Here is a 14,210-nt window from a genome sequence, read left to right on the forward strand (position 1 = left end):
TAGCTGATGATGCAGTGGCCCTTCTGGTTTTGGCTTTGTCCTTCCCCTGAGCCACAGAAAGGTTAAAAGCATTAATTAGACATTAAGCACAGTGCCTCTAACATCCTTCAAAAATATATACATTTCCACGGTAACACAATAACTAGTTTTACAGGATTTGATGCAATTTTTGCCAATTTTTGCCTCTGATGCATCAACAAATACAGAGAAATTGTATTAGGGGCACTGCAGTGAGTCTAGGTAAAAGCTTCTATTAAGACGTTGTTAAACATAAAAGCCACAAAGGAGAAGATGATGCAGACGGTCCGCAGTGTAAATTCAGCGTATGCCAAGTATTTACTTAACGACACATCTGTCAGTCGAGGTGAAAACGTTCCTTCGTTTTCCAGTTTCTCTGCTTCTCGTCGCCTGGACGCAAAAGTCGCAAATAAGTGTCTTATTTTCACGCTCGCGCTGAAACGCGTCTCTCACAAGTCGTCGTCTCCGTTACTTTCTTTGTGTTTTGTGTTGCTGCCCGCTGCCTTAAAAATTAATCATCCTGTTTAATAACGCCTCACGATCACAGTGCATTATTGATGGTGAGTCCTTAATAGAAGGATGAAGCGAAGGTTTTACCCATTCGGGGGGGGGGCAGAGGATCACAAAAGCTGCTTACTGGTGCATATCCGTGTAAATACGGCGTTATTATCATAGACTAAAAACCAGGCCTTGTGCTTCCAAAAGGTCTTGGTCCCTCTTTTGCAAACATTCATGTTGTTTTAGATGAGACGTGACTCATACGTAGTTTGTGTGTAGCGGACGTTAACCCAACTTCTATGCTGTGCTGATGCTGATGTGCTCTCGGAGCGTCAACCCTGCAAAGTATTTATGTGCACACGCTAATTGGATCAGGTTTCTCAACAGGGGACTATATACTACATATTGCATGCATTCTCTGCATTTCAAGGTGAATCGCACCTTGTCAAGGACTTATTGGATTTGATTGGCAGGTACTATCACCATGAGATGCCCATATAATGGCAGGGCTCACTTACCTGACCTGCCTATTTATCTTGCTGTATTAATGTCAGCCTATTAATTCCTAAGCGGAGGAACATTTGGCAAAGACACCGTTTAACAGCCCTGGCTGAATCATTCTTATCTCTGCAGACCTGAAAGGAATAGTTTTGTGCTATCAGCGAGTGGAAATGACATTTTGAAATTTCATTCGAGATAATCCACTTCACTTCCCAGTAAAACATCAAAATTAGAACAAAAAAAATGTATGGGACCCGTATTAAAACTTTGTTGCCGTGGCAAATCACCTGCCTATAATCCATGTGGACAGACAGGTGTAGGTATCTTTCAGCGCTAATAGGATTTCTCTTGCATTGCTAAAGTGATTATGAGGCTATGGATTTAATATATATTCAAGCAGAGGGGGCGATAACACTAAGTGCCTAGAAATGCAGAGGAAAAGTGCCACGTTGAAACATATCGTATGTTGACGTTCTTAAATGAGGAAATCTTTCCTGATAAACGTGGCGCTTCTCCACATATAAAACTACGGCAGACCAGAAATACTTTTTTTCATGTTGTCAAGTAAAACATCGAAGGAGGGAAATGAAAATAAAACAATGCTTTCTTTTCTTTCTCCTAGACGATCCATTTATTTTTGAATGTATTGAAGTGCTGGAGTGTTTCAGGGCTTAGCTCATGATTGCTTTATTTAGTAGCCATATGTCCTAACCAGTGGGGAGTACCCTAATCGATTAATTGAGCGGCTCATAAAAATGATGAATGGTGCAAACACTAAGAGCACGACAAGCACCACGCTTATGTCACACTCGGCTCCTCTTGCATGCTACTGCCTTTTCCGTGCAGCGTGGCTTGCATCAGAGCCGGCTAATGATTCGTTTAATCCAAATGTTGTGCTCAACAAATTCAAAAAACAGTTGGTTTTATGTGCTCTCAGATGATGAAATGCACAAGATAATGCATGCAAGTTTCAAGTAAGCTAGCCTAATCAAGACATCTGCAGCTATGTTACTATGCAGAGTAATAATAAAATAAAAATAATCTTCCATGCAGTTTTTCTCCGTTCTCCTGCTCCATTAACCATCTCTGCTGCTGAGGAGTCCTGTCGCGCAGCATGCATGTTTGACCCGCTATTTCGCCGGCTTAGCTCGTGTCAGGGTCGGGTCTCGTGTTCGGCGCACCAGCAGTCACGCGGCGTTCGGTCGGGTGTCACTCGGCTCCTCTGGTTCTGCTCTCAATCATTCCCTCAGCAGAGAGGTCAGCCTTGATTCCTTCCTGGCCTATATCCGACTCAGTGGGGGCTCCAGACTCATCTGCTCACCAGCCCGATCTCTACGCTTGCAAAATGTACATTTCAGCAGTGTCAAAGCAGGGACACAGTCACTTTTGAGAAGACGTTTGAGACTTGAGTATTTTCTGACTGATTTTCAGATTTTTTGCTCTTTTTTTTCCGAACTGTGCAGGAGAAACAGATAACAGGGTTCGTATAGTGAGTATGAATGAATGTATGAGGATAGTTTTGGGAAAGCCCAATAGAAACCAAATGTGTTTCCCTGCATTCAACATGTGGTGGTCTGTTGATTCTGATTTCCATTTCAGTGAATATGTGGCCCTGCGTTTCCCTTCTTTTGCATCCCTGTGATGTTCGGTGACAATTAACATCCCAACTCTTTCTCGAGGTTTGTTGAAAGCTCAGGGGCTAATTCGAGGGTCAAGCAAGACTTGCAAGCTGTCAGTCTCTCATTGTAACTCGTGTCCCACTCCCCCACTCAGGTTCTTTATTCCGGCTCCCCCTCCATTCTCCCAGACCTCGTTTTGTAGAATGGCCCAACTCTTCTTCTATTCTCCCGTGGCCCTCTAACAGCCAGAGAGGGACAACCAGGAGCTTTGTCTAAGAAGCCCAGCATTCTTTCACATCTGCCTCTTGTTTTCAGACCCCCACTGCATTTAAATTTCAAACTGTCCTTTTCAATCAATCCTCTCTCCCTCCCTTCTAATAACCCCCTTCCTCCCAGTCACTAAGCCCTTTTATTTCTTTTTTCCTAAGAGGACCAACTGCTCCTGCGATTCCTAATTTTGTCACACAGTTGTTGATTATAAAGCATTCTGCTGTATTGCCCGTACATCAAGCACACATATGTTTAAAGCCTCTGGGCTCACGCCCCTGTGGCTTCTACATTTTTCAGAGTACTTAAACATCTGTCTGCAGCGGCTTCACGTTTAGCCCGAGCACTGCGATGCTTGTTGACATTTTAGCAATCTGTGCTTAAAAATCACAGGAGACTGCTACGGTCGCGCGTTTCGTGAAGTCCAAGGATCCGCGTCGACAGCATCTCTGCGTATCGAGTCCAAACTTCCAGCTCGACGCAGCGGCGGCGTTATAGAGATGCTCAAACCTGCTCTGAGATCACACCGGAGTCGAGGGCTATTTGAGAAAATGGTCAAAACGAGATCACCGGCAGTTTCTGTTACAAGGCGAAGAGAGGGAAAAGAAAGCCCCAGCTGAGAGGGGAGACCTCAGCATGTTTAATGAGAACGGCAGTCTGCAGTCTCCCTGCAGCCTGCGCTTTTGGTGTCTCAGCATGTTAAGCACTCACAGCATGATACAAAATATATTAAAGTATAGGACTGTTATCGTCGATTTACAGAACATCCGTCCCCATGTTACCGCGGATCTACAGTCGTCCTTTTTTTTCTTCTCCTTTTGTGGCAGGGGCTCTACGCCGCCTTCAAGGCAAAGTGTTTAAAGGCATCTTTGTCTTAGCCTTCTGACACAGGGCGTGTGAGCGCGCCATCTCCCTTTTTTTACACTAAGCAATGATGACAAGGAAGTAAGAATAAATCATATTGAGACCTGTTTACATACACAAACACCTGCAGCCATGAAGAAGACACGCATCCACCGAAATGCACGTTTTAACCTATTATGACCATAGTTTGGCATAAAGTGTCGACTCGAGCTGTAACAGTTTAGTCAGACCTGATTTGGCTTAAACGATCACTCGATACGTTTGTTGCTGCATCAGCTAATAAAGCAACTGTAAAGGGAAAATGACTAATTCACCACGGGAAGCCAATAGACCGGTTATCGAAACGAGCACGTTAAGTAGGTCACAGCGTCTTGTCAGGACTAGTGCCAGTCACGGCACATACATCCAGTAGCTCCTGGTGCAAAGTGAGGCTACATTTGTTGACAATGGCATTTGGTGACAAGAGCGCTCGCGTGTAATAAAACAAATTTTTAACAGATTTTGTTACGCCTCCAGGGTTAGAGCCTGAATGAATGCCGCCTTCTCCATGTGCAGATATTCCTCTTGAACTATATTTCGCTGTTAAACGCTAAAACACAAGTAAATAATGAAGGATCCTGATAAGGAGCCTAATTTTGTTAAACTGTTCATTTCATCTGAGTGTTCATGCTGTATTAGTTTTAAGGACTGATTACCAGAGATGGGCAGTAACGCGTTACTGTAATCCGATTACTTTTTTCAAGTACGAGTAAAGTAAGGGATTACTATTGCAAAAACGGTAATTAGATTACCGTTACTTTCCCGTAGGAACGCTGCGTTACTGCGTTACTAAAACCGTGATTTTTTTTTTTTGCGAGAATGTCTCATGACAGTGACGTAAGCGAGTGCGACATTGGTGACAACAGCTGTGTGCAGATCAACAATGGATCATATATCGAGTGCAGAGAGAGTATGAGCGTGCAGCGTTTAAAGCGTGGAAGTACTGACCTTACTTTGAGTTTGATTCCATAAAAAGTGACAAAAACATTAGTGTCCGTTGTGCGTGGGAAGAAAACTTCTTTTTACAGCGAAAAAAACCCCTAAACTTCCAATCAAGCACCGAGTAGCTACGACGTAATGGGAAACTCACAGAGAAACTCGCGGATTCTTCCACTGACCGCTGCACACCTGCACCAGGGTAAACCTCCGCCTACCCCACTCCTGCTTTACAGGTGAAAATAGAGCAACAGGACCGCTAGTCTTTGACTTTATTTATTTTCTGCTGTGTTTTACTTGCATCTATTTGAAAGACTGAGTGTAAACACACAAAATATTTTATTTTATGTGCTGGAATGTGCAGAAAATAGGTTTAAATGTTAAACTAATTTCTTCCAGTCAGAGAATGTTGCAGATAATTAGATTTTTGCTTGATGCATAAAGTTAAAAGATTAAAACTAATAAAACAAGTTTTAAAAAGAGACTTTTCCATTTGATTACATTTTGTATGATGATTATGCAGAAAAAGTAGAATTGGGCTGAAAGATCTATCGCTTTATCACCTATTCAGGTTGTAAATCGTGTTTTTAAAAAGTAACTAAGTAATTAATTACTTTTGAAAATAAGTAATCAGTAAAGTAACGGGATTACTTTTTTGGGGAGTAAAAATCAGTAACTAGTTACTGATTACTTTTTTCAAGTAACTTGACCAACACTGCTGATTACCATCATCCACCGCTCAACACACAGATGTCTTTTGGCAAAAGTGGACAAACCAGCAGCCGATGAGGCTAACATGAAGCTAATATGGTCACTGTCCACCAGCTTTATTGTTAGACGATCAGCTCAAGATCTGATTACGCCGTACGTTTGGACCTTGACTTTACAGGCTGATCATGTGTCGCTTGATAAAATGAATTGGTGCCGCGTGGACTGATTAAAAAAACTAAAAGAAAAAAAAGGGTCAGAGTTTTATTGGAATCCAACATGTTTGATCGACTTTCATTTGTTAAGCCTCACGACTGCATATTATTCCATTGAAACTAAATACCCGGTGGCTGTGTGTGTTCTGCTCCCGTTAACCTCTTTTAAATGGCTCTAAAATTAGAGGTCTCAGGTGAGGCACAATGTCATACTAGATGAGCTGATTATGGCAGGTTTAATTATAACTTTGTTGGCTAATGTGTGTGCTCTGCATGTTTTCTCAATGATAAATTATTACACCGTCTGAGAACTCAGACAAAATAGATCAAAGACCTTTCGGGCCGCGGATGTGTGGAGGAGGCGGCTGAGGACGAGTTTTGCAGTTCTGACTGTACACGGCAAACAAAATTCCTCACGGTCTTTTCTTGTTAGCTGCAAGTACAACGGATAACATCCAGCCCTTTGAATCTTAACTAACAATTGCAGGCTGAAGACTCGGAAAGAAAAAAATGGAACTGTGTTTTTGAATGTGCTAAAAAAGAAAAAAACTGTTTCTAATGGGGTCCTGTGAGCCTTGTTGCCAGAGTGATGCCATATCCCATGGTGAATGTGCTAATGGTCCATGGGAGTGAGAGGATTGAGCTTAGCCCAGCAGTGTAAACACACAGACAAAAGGGAGCCGTTAGTTCTGTGAAACGCATGCCTGGGCGCGCAGGTAGGCATTAGGTTTCACCCTACACAGCTTCAACGCTGTATCTGTGGCGGGGAGGAGGCCATTTGCTTTTGTAGCGAAAGAGAGCAAAACAAACATTCAGACTCGTACAACAGAGACAGGTATGGATGGGCCGGGGAGACAGGAATTTTGGTCTGGAGAGATGTAAGGGACGGGAGGGGGGGCTGGAGAGATAAGGTGGTTTGTGGTCAGTCACAACACAGAGAAGTGACCATTTGCTTGGTAGTGTTTGTTTGTTTGTCTGGGGAGGGGAGGGGAGGGGAGGGGGGGGGGGGGGGAGTCATAAAATATCACTCAAACAGAAGTAGAGCTGTGCTGAATACAAGTGAGATTCCAGTAGTGCATCCCCGGCCAAAAGTAGCTTCATTACTGCTACATTTTTACATAAAATGTGTGTTGCTGACTGTTTTGTTACATGTGCAACCTTCCTAAAAATAACCAGATGTGAAAACAACTCTTATATCTAAGAAAACCTCCTCTGAAATGGACAATAACAACAATGACAATGCAAACCAAGCTGCATTAGCTTTTTGGCTCATGCTATCCGAGCTATCATCATTAATATTTCTAGCACTAAATGTTACTGTCATTTACTTTAGCATTTCCACCACGTGGCTGCAGCGTTTTACTCCGCGCTGCAGCTCAACAGAGCTTTCACTCGGTCGGCGAGATGCTTTTGGTGCACGGCGGAGAGCGAAGGAAGATAAAGGTGCTACGTTTTAGCACATCAAAGTGATGTCACGTGAGACAGTGGCCCAAAAAAGGGGTTTAAACAATGTTCAAAAGGCATGAATGTGTGAAACAGGAACAGAAAAATACAAGTTGACACAGTTTTGATAAGGTTAGCATCGCTAAAGGTCTTGGGAAGGTAGAAGGTGGACAGGGCGGGATCCGTCTTTTTGATCGTGGCGCTGATCCCACTCAGCCCCCCCTCGGCTTACACAAACGATTCGCCCCCACCCCTCCCTGCCGGGGAAATAGTTAGCATTGAGCTGCCATCAAGGGATTTCCCTTTGCAGGATTATTGAACTTCTGGGCTTATTTTAGTGGCGTGCACGGGGTTTGTGGCATTTCACAGTTGTCACATTTCTGCAGCGGGATGTATATGCAGCATCAAGTGCCTTGTGACATGAGTGTTACAGGATGAATTCCACTGTGAAATCACACGAGGACAGAGCTCGCACGTTGAATTATTATCACTGCTGAAGGGAATGTCTTTTTTGTCCCCTCTGCAGGTTAGAGGATCAATGATGAGCATCTCTGAGACCACTTGGCTTGGACTTTTCTAATCAGAACCTGTTAGTCACGACACAAATCTGCCACACAACATCAACACCTGGCACCATGTCTTGCTCCCTGTGGAAACTACCCACTTTCTGCTGGTTTCTCATCACTCTAGCCCAAGTACACTCCACAGAGGGTAAGTAGCTCCTCTTGCTTTCGTCAAAAACATACTGCTAGTTTTTTTTTTTTTGATAGCATCTTTTGAAAAAGTGTGTTGTTGTTTTTTTTCAGGCTCACATAAAACCCTTATTTTTTAATGCTATTGTTTTCCACTGCATATAGCATGAGCAGTTACACTGTGACTGAAGCCAAATCTGCTCTCTGAGTGCAGCCACTGCTTGTGTAAGTAATGCAGCTTGGAGGACAGTGGGCACAGGCGGATGGGGGATAATCTTGAGTGGTTTCATTAGTTGGTAAATTGTGATTTGTCTGAGATTTTCTGCTTGAAAGCGTCAGTTGTTCCCAGTGGCATCAGAGCTGGATCCATTTTTAAATTCCTCACTAAAATGTTCTGTCTCATGGCAGGCGGGCGCGCAGATTTCACACCTCAAAAAATATAAAGCTTGAATGTGTTTTAATCATACTGCATTAAGTTTTGATTAAATCACTCTCAGCTGTATCGTAATTACAAGATTTATGCGTCCAAGCCTTATCTCATAAACTGTATCCTCTACTTATTAGTGTTTAATCGCAAGACTAGAGGTGCTTTACTTTAGACGTTTGATTATTGGATTTAAAATAAACCGAGGTTTGCATCTTTTTAGTAGAAGATGAGTCTTTACAGATTTTGCTTCACTGCTGCCAACTGTTTTAAGATCTCGCCAACTGTTCGCTGTACCTGCTTTAATAAGTTTTTTAAGAAGTAATAATGTAGGATTACTCATTCAAGTTTCCAAGGTAATGATTTCTCAAGATCCTTCATTTACACTGTAGCAGGTCACACCGGCACGATGAGCTTCACCATATGGTCTTCTCATGTATCACCTGGGTTCAATTTGATCTTTCGTGTAAGAAACGTGAAACCGTACGGGAAACAGTCGGGGAAACGATTGCACTGTCTTTGCATGCACGCACATACAAATCTATATGTTTTCCTCAAATATCGGCACTTTACTAAACCCCAATTCTGAACCTCGGGCAAAGAGCAATTACGAGACTTGTGTATATGCACGTTAATCTATTTAGGAAACCCTCTGAGGTTTTCCTATCCATGTTGCATTGCCTCTGGTGTTTACCGGGTGCTCCACAAAATTCAGTCAGCAGGGTTTGCAATAAATCTTGTCGATAGACTTAATGGTTTTTTAAGATACATCTGCTGCAACAGCGCGAAGGAGTGAACTGCACGTGCTGCGTGAGTCCACTCTGGCACAAGAGACAGACGTGACAATGTGTCCAGAGTCGGGGAGGAGAACGGGTTCAAAAACACATAAATAGCCCCGTTTATTAATAACATGGCATTTGTCATTCACCTTTTTCCTCTTGCTGGATCGCCTCCTCCCCGAGCCCCCCACCCACCTTCTCCTCTTTCCCATCTCAGCCCAGAAACAGTTCATTACAAACAATATCCTCAAGTAAACATGCTTCATTAAACTGCGTCTACCCCTAATATCTTTTTAATGCATTTTTATAATTGAATTAAATGGGTTAGTGCAGTGCTGTAAATAGTTTAAAGTTAGTTTTCCAGTTTTTCTTTCTTGTTGTATCTAAAGAAAGACTCATACACACAGCCAACACCGATACTGACCATCTGTCTCACTCCTTCATGAGTATCTGTGTTTCCTGGGCTCATTTCTCCCCCGTTTTTCCTCATCTCTCAAAATTGCACCTTCCTCAGCCTATTCTGCAGCATTAATTTCCCAAATTGATTTGTTACATACGTTTCAGACAGTACTGCACAAAAGCCCACACGGGCGTCGTTACCACATAGATACTCCGATCACTCACGATGATATGAGCCCAGCGCTGGTTATAGTATAGACTTACTTTTTTATTTTCCGTCTATAATTTAGCTTCACCTTTATTAAAGAGACATCAGGTGAAAATAATTTAGCATAAGAACTACTCAATCTGTTAAGACGGTTCTAAAGGAGAGCGACTGGAAAAAGTGGGAAAAGAATTAAGAAGGAAAGACTTGACAAAAATATCTTGGCCTCTGGTGAATCAATTTTGACCTTTTGAATTCCCCTTAAATTCATGGAAGTGAAATAGTGAAGTGTGGGAATGCCCTTTTAACCCTTTAAAGCCGGTCGGAGCGGCATGCTCCATTTTGCGTAACTATTTTTAAATCCCGGTAGCTCTGCAACCACGTAAGCTAGCGCAATAATTTTTTTTGCATATGAAACCGGAGGAGTTGTACTTACATCTTATGCCATCAGCTTGTCCTCGGTCACAGTTTCCTTCCACATAAAGCTTTGCAAAAACTGCATAAAAAGCACTTGCAGCAACAAAAACATAATATTCCAGAAACACGCTTTGCTGATCCGATCAGCTGTTCGTAACACTTCCTACATCCATCAGCGCAAACTCCCGCATGTCCGCCATGACCTGCCCGGAACCGGAAGTGACGTCATTTTCGCGGAAATGTAGTTTTTTTTTACCATCAAGGCCTCATGAGCCTATACTGGTGTTTTTAAAAGTTATGTTTGACTTTATGACTTTCTGTGTGGTTTCTGGGATGCTTAGGACTCATATTGCACTGCTGGAAATAGTTTATTTTGATGCATATGCTGCTTTTTTGCAAATTTGCACTATAATATTTATTTTCGTTTTTCCTGCAGTGTATAAAAATTGGTGTATTTCAAAAATAAAACTATGAAGACACTCAAAATAAATTTCCTGTGGTGGGAAACTATTTTGTGCAACTTTTTTGTATTTACAGTTTTGAGGGATAAGCCTCTTAAATTTCTCTAACTAGAAATATATGTTAAAAAAACAAAAACAATTTTCAATTATTTTGTAGTTTATTGGACTTTTTTGCAATTTATGTAATTTCTATGCACTTAATGCAGACATATTATTAAAATTTAGGCTATAATGGTTGTATTGATGTATATCAACTTGAAATGCTCCCACAAATGGCTCCACAGCATGTAAAAATATAATATAAGCTCTGGAGGACTTGGTTCTATGGTAGGTCTTAAAGGGTTAAAACAGAAAGAGCTGGTAGGAAGTCTGCCACAGACACCAGCAGCACCGGTTTCAGCTTATAGGTGAGCGTCAGGCTTCACACATTAATATTCACAATGCTCGACGCATGTTTTGCCTTCCACTAATTAATTATGTTTACAGTCTTTAATTTACCTTGTGAAACAGAGCGAGGGCGATCTAAGCACAGTGATTAATAGCATTCATTTTATCTACCTATCTATGTTTCTGTCCGTCTGTGCATCAGCACAACAATCACGCTCACAGTGGTCTTCTGTAAAGTAGTGGGTTTATTTCCTTTTGTCCCATTGGCTTTCCCTGTGGATATCACCATGACAACCCACCTAAAATGAGGCGAAGGTGTAATTTACGAAGTAATAATATTTTTTTGCAAAAAACAAAAAACAAAAACCAGTCGTGATTTACCCCTGCAATACATGATTAAATTGGCTCACATATCTTTCAAAATAATTTAGTGAATTCTGGTGGGGTTGAAAGGATTTGTATGTGTCAGCGACAGAATAACAATTCACACCCGGCTCAGCCGCACGCTCTCCTCAAAGGTTTCCCGACGATTGTTGGAATTACGCGGGGCCGAACCGAAGAGCAGAGATTCGGTTTTAGAAATGCGATGGGAGGGTGAAAGTTGCAACACGCTCGCCTGTCCCTACGCTGCTCTTCGTGCACCATTGTTGGTTTGAAATTATTATCAGCAGTTAATCAGGAAATTCCCTTTCCTGGGAGCTTTTTGGGAAGTTTGTTTAATTTAATTGCCACAGTTTCACAGTGTGCGGATGTTACTGTGTGAGTGATCGTGTTTTGTAGACGTATAAGTAGGTCATGTCGACCTTATGCAACAAAAATTAAACTTCAGTTATTTTCTCTTCCATTGCATTATAGTAAAAGCTGCTTGTTCAGTGGCAAAAGTGGCAAACAAGCTCGAGAATTCCCGTTTCTGTCACAGACCCTGAAACCACACGAGTTTCTCCTCAATGCTTAAAACGTTCAAAGTACTTGAGATTTCTCAAGGGCAGCAAGAAAGGGCCTGTTATTGTACCACGTGAAATGAAAAGAGAAGGGTTTTAAAAGCTGTCACACCAAAGTCAGTGGAGAGAAATAATCAAGGTGTTTTGAAAATATAAAGGCGAGAAGTAAAAGCCTGCAGCGTAATGTGAACCAGGACCTGCAAGGGCAGGACCCGGCTCCTCCCAGTGCTCCGGCACCACCTATTTGACCCATTTAGCCTTTTCTTGTAACCATAAAAGCCTGTTTTATAACATTAAGATGCTGCTATCTTTATATTTTCCACGTTGTTCTCTATTTTCTGCCCCAGTGTCTTACTGACCAGCATTAGGGCAAGTAGATAAGAAGATAACTATCTAACAGGTAAATCCAATCAGGTAAACTATAAATCCTGTTATCATAAGCCCGGCCTTTAAAGGCACACACGCTGTATCTCAGACTAATCGTTAGCCATTCATCCTGCCTCTTTCTTAGTTGTCTTAAAAATAAAAGAGAATACTGTTAGATGAGTAAACCGTTTTTTTTTCCCTGTTTGAATACTCGTTCGTGTCGGTTGTGTCCGTGGAAAAAGAATAGCACCCCACTGCGTCGCCATGCTCCAGTCCCCTGATCACTTAATTTGGCATTTAGCTACGAGCCAGCCTTTGAAAACATTGGCCCATACCTAATTTGTTAACAGAGACAAATCAGTTGTTGCATAATTACTTTCTGAAATGCTAAGTTTTCACACTTTCCAATTTGCTAATTGTTGAAGCAAAACGGTAAAGGCTAAAGGGCTGGATTTTTAAAGTTTCCTTTTATCTCGTGCGTCTAAACCAACCTCTGTTGGTTTTGTCTTTCTACCTCCTGTGTGATGTCATCCTGGTTGTTTGTGGCAGACTGGTTGTTTGTGGAATCTGGCTCCCCGCGGAGCCAGGCAGGCGTGGGGCCTGTGTCTGAAGGCCCACCATGCTGTCATGTCTCTTTCATCGCCAGCCAGGCTTGGCCAATAAGGAGATAAGGAGACAATGACTGGGAGAGCAAGCAGTGGCAAGGTGTAACCACAGCCCCCGGGTCTCCTCCCTGCCGAGTACTTCAAATCCTCATTAGGATTTTCAGCAAAGGAAGGAGGGATTTTCTGGATTAGGGCTTTGTCACAGCTGGCTCCAGGTTGGTGTTTGTCATGCACAAGCACGGTGAAGCGCTGACATCTTGGCACTCTCCTTTCTCCCACCCAAACACTGATATTACCTTCACCTGGCTGCTGAGGCAGTTTAAAGATGTTCCACTAACCCAAAATCTACGACTGCTAACTCGTTGCCCTTGCTAAAGGTTTTTAACAGCTTCCTGCGCTCGTGGATTTAGACTGCCGCGTCAGCATTCTTCTTAATGGCTATTTATGCGGCGATAACCTTGGAAAGCATCATTAGTTTGTTGTTTGCTGTCACCATCCATAAGTCACGCCCAGATCTGGGGCCGCGACACAGATGCGGCAGCTCAAACAGCAGATACGATGCCATGTCAGTCATGGCGGGGATGCTGAAGTGTCTTTCATAATCAGTGTTGGGAAGGTTACTTTTAAAATGTATTCCATTGCAGAATACAGATTACATGCCCCAAAATGTATTCTGTAACGTATTCCGTTACGTTACTCAATGAGAGTAACGTAACGGAATACTTTGGATTACTTAATATATTATCATGCTGTTTACAACTACATGAATGTACTATTGCTGTGATTTATTACTGTTACTGAAGGTCCGCGGCTCCGAACCGTAGTAAAGGGACCTCTGGCTAATACGGCGGGTTCTGTGTCGGCTCGTAGCTGAAAACTAGCTTTACTTTGTTGTCTGGGTCAACTTTGCTAGCAGAGACAGAGAGAGGCGTTGAAAGGCTGCTCCAACAGAACTTATTGTTTCAGAGGAAAACACGAACACGGTGTACAGTCGAGTCTTAATAGCTTACTTACAACTGGGCTCGTCAGGCTCTCTTCTTGGCTGCAGTGGTTATTATTATATTTACATGCTTCCAGCTCCCGTTTCTGCTCGATGACAGCTCGTACTTTTCCTTTTTCTCCCTCCCTCGCTCACAGACACATAACGGGTATGGCAGTCCATCCTCCCTGCAGCACGGACTACACTGCCCATGATGCTACATTCTTTAGAGCTATACCTGTAGCATTCTGCCTGTTAGCTTAGCACAACAACAACAAAAAGGCCTCTCTCACCCAGGAAACACGCAGAGAGAGAGCGTCACCCTGTAACCATGGTAACCGTAACGCTGCCTGGAACAACAGAACGTAGCTGTCAAACAAAACCCAAACAGTCCTGACCCGCCACAATATGAAACAGGGAAGTACTGCCGTGTAATCCCTTTATTTC

At 42.6% G+C, this 14,210-nt stretch overlaps 1 protein-coding gene across 15 annotated transcripts in view; it reads left to right on the forward strand.

Annotated features, from left to right (window-relative positions):
* Positions 1-14,210, forward strand: part of adgrl2a (adhesion G protein-coupled receptor L2a) — a 102,759-nt gene that overhangs the window by 12,166 nt on the left and 76,383 nt on the right. For all 15 annotated transcript variants that reach the window (XM_087852808.1, XM_087852810.1, XM_087852815.1 and 12 more), the window contains exon 2: positions 7,635-7,819. In XM_087852808.1, the coding sequence (XP_087708934.1) occupies positions 7,744-7,819 (76 nt within the window). In that variant the 5' untranslated portion in view covers positions 7,635-7,743. The remainder of the gene's footprint in view (positions 1-7,634; positions 7,820-14,210) is intronic.

The sequence above is a fragment of the Neolamprologus brichardi genome, chromosome 15, assembly GCF_056152115.1.
Source record: "Neolamprologus brichardi isolate AB-2024 chromosome 15, ASM5615211v1, whole genome shotgun sequence".
In the NCBI taxonomy this organism is placed as follows: domain Eukaryota; kingdom Metazoa; phylum Chordata; class Actinopteri; order Cichliformes; family Cichlidae; genus Neolamprologus; species Neolamprologus brichardi.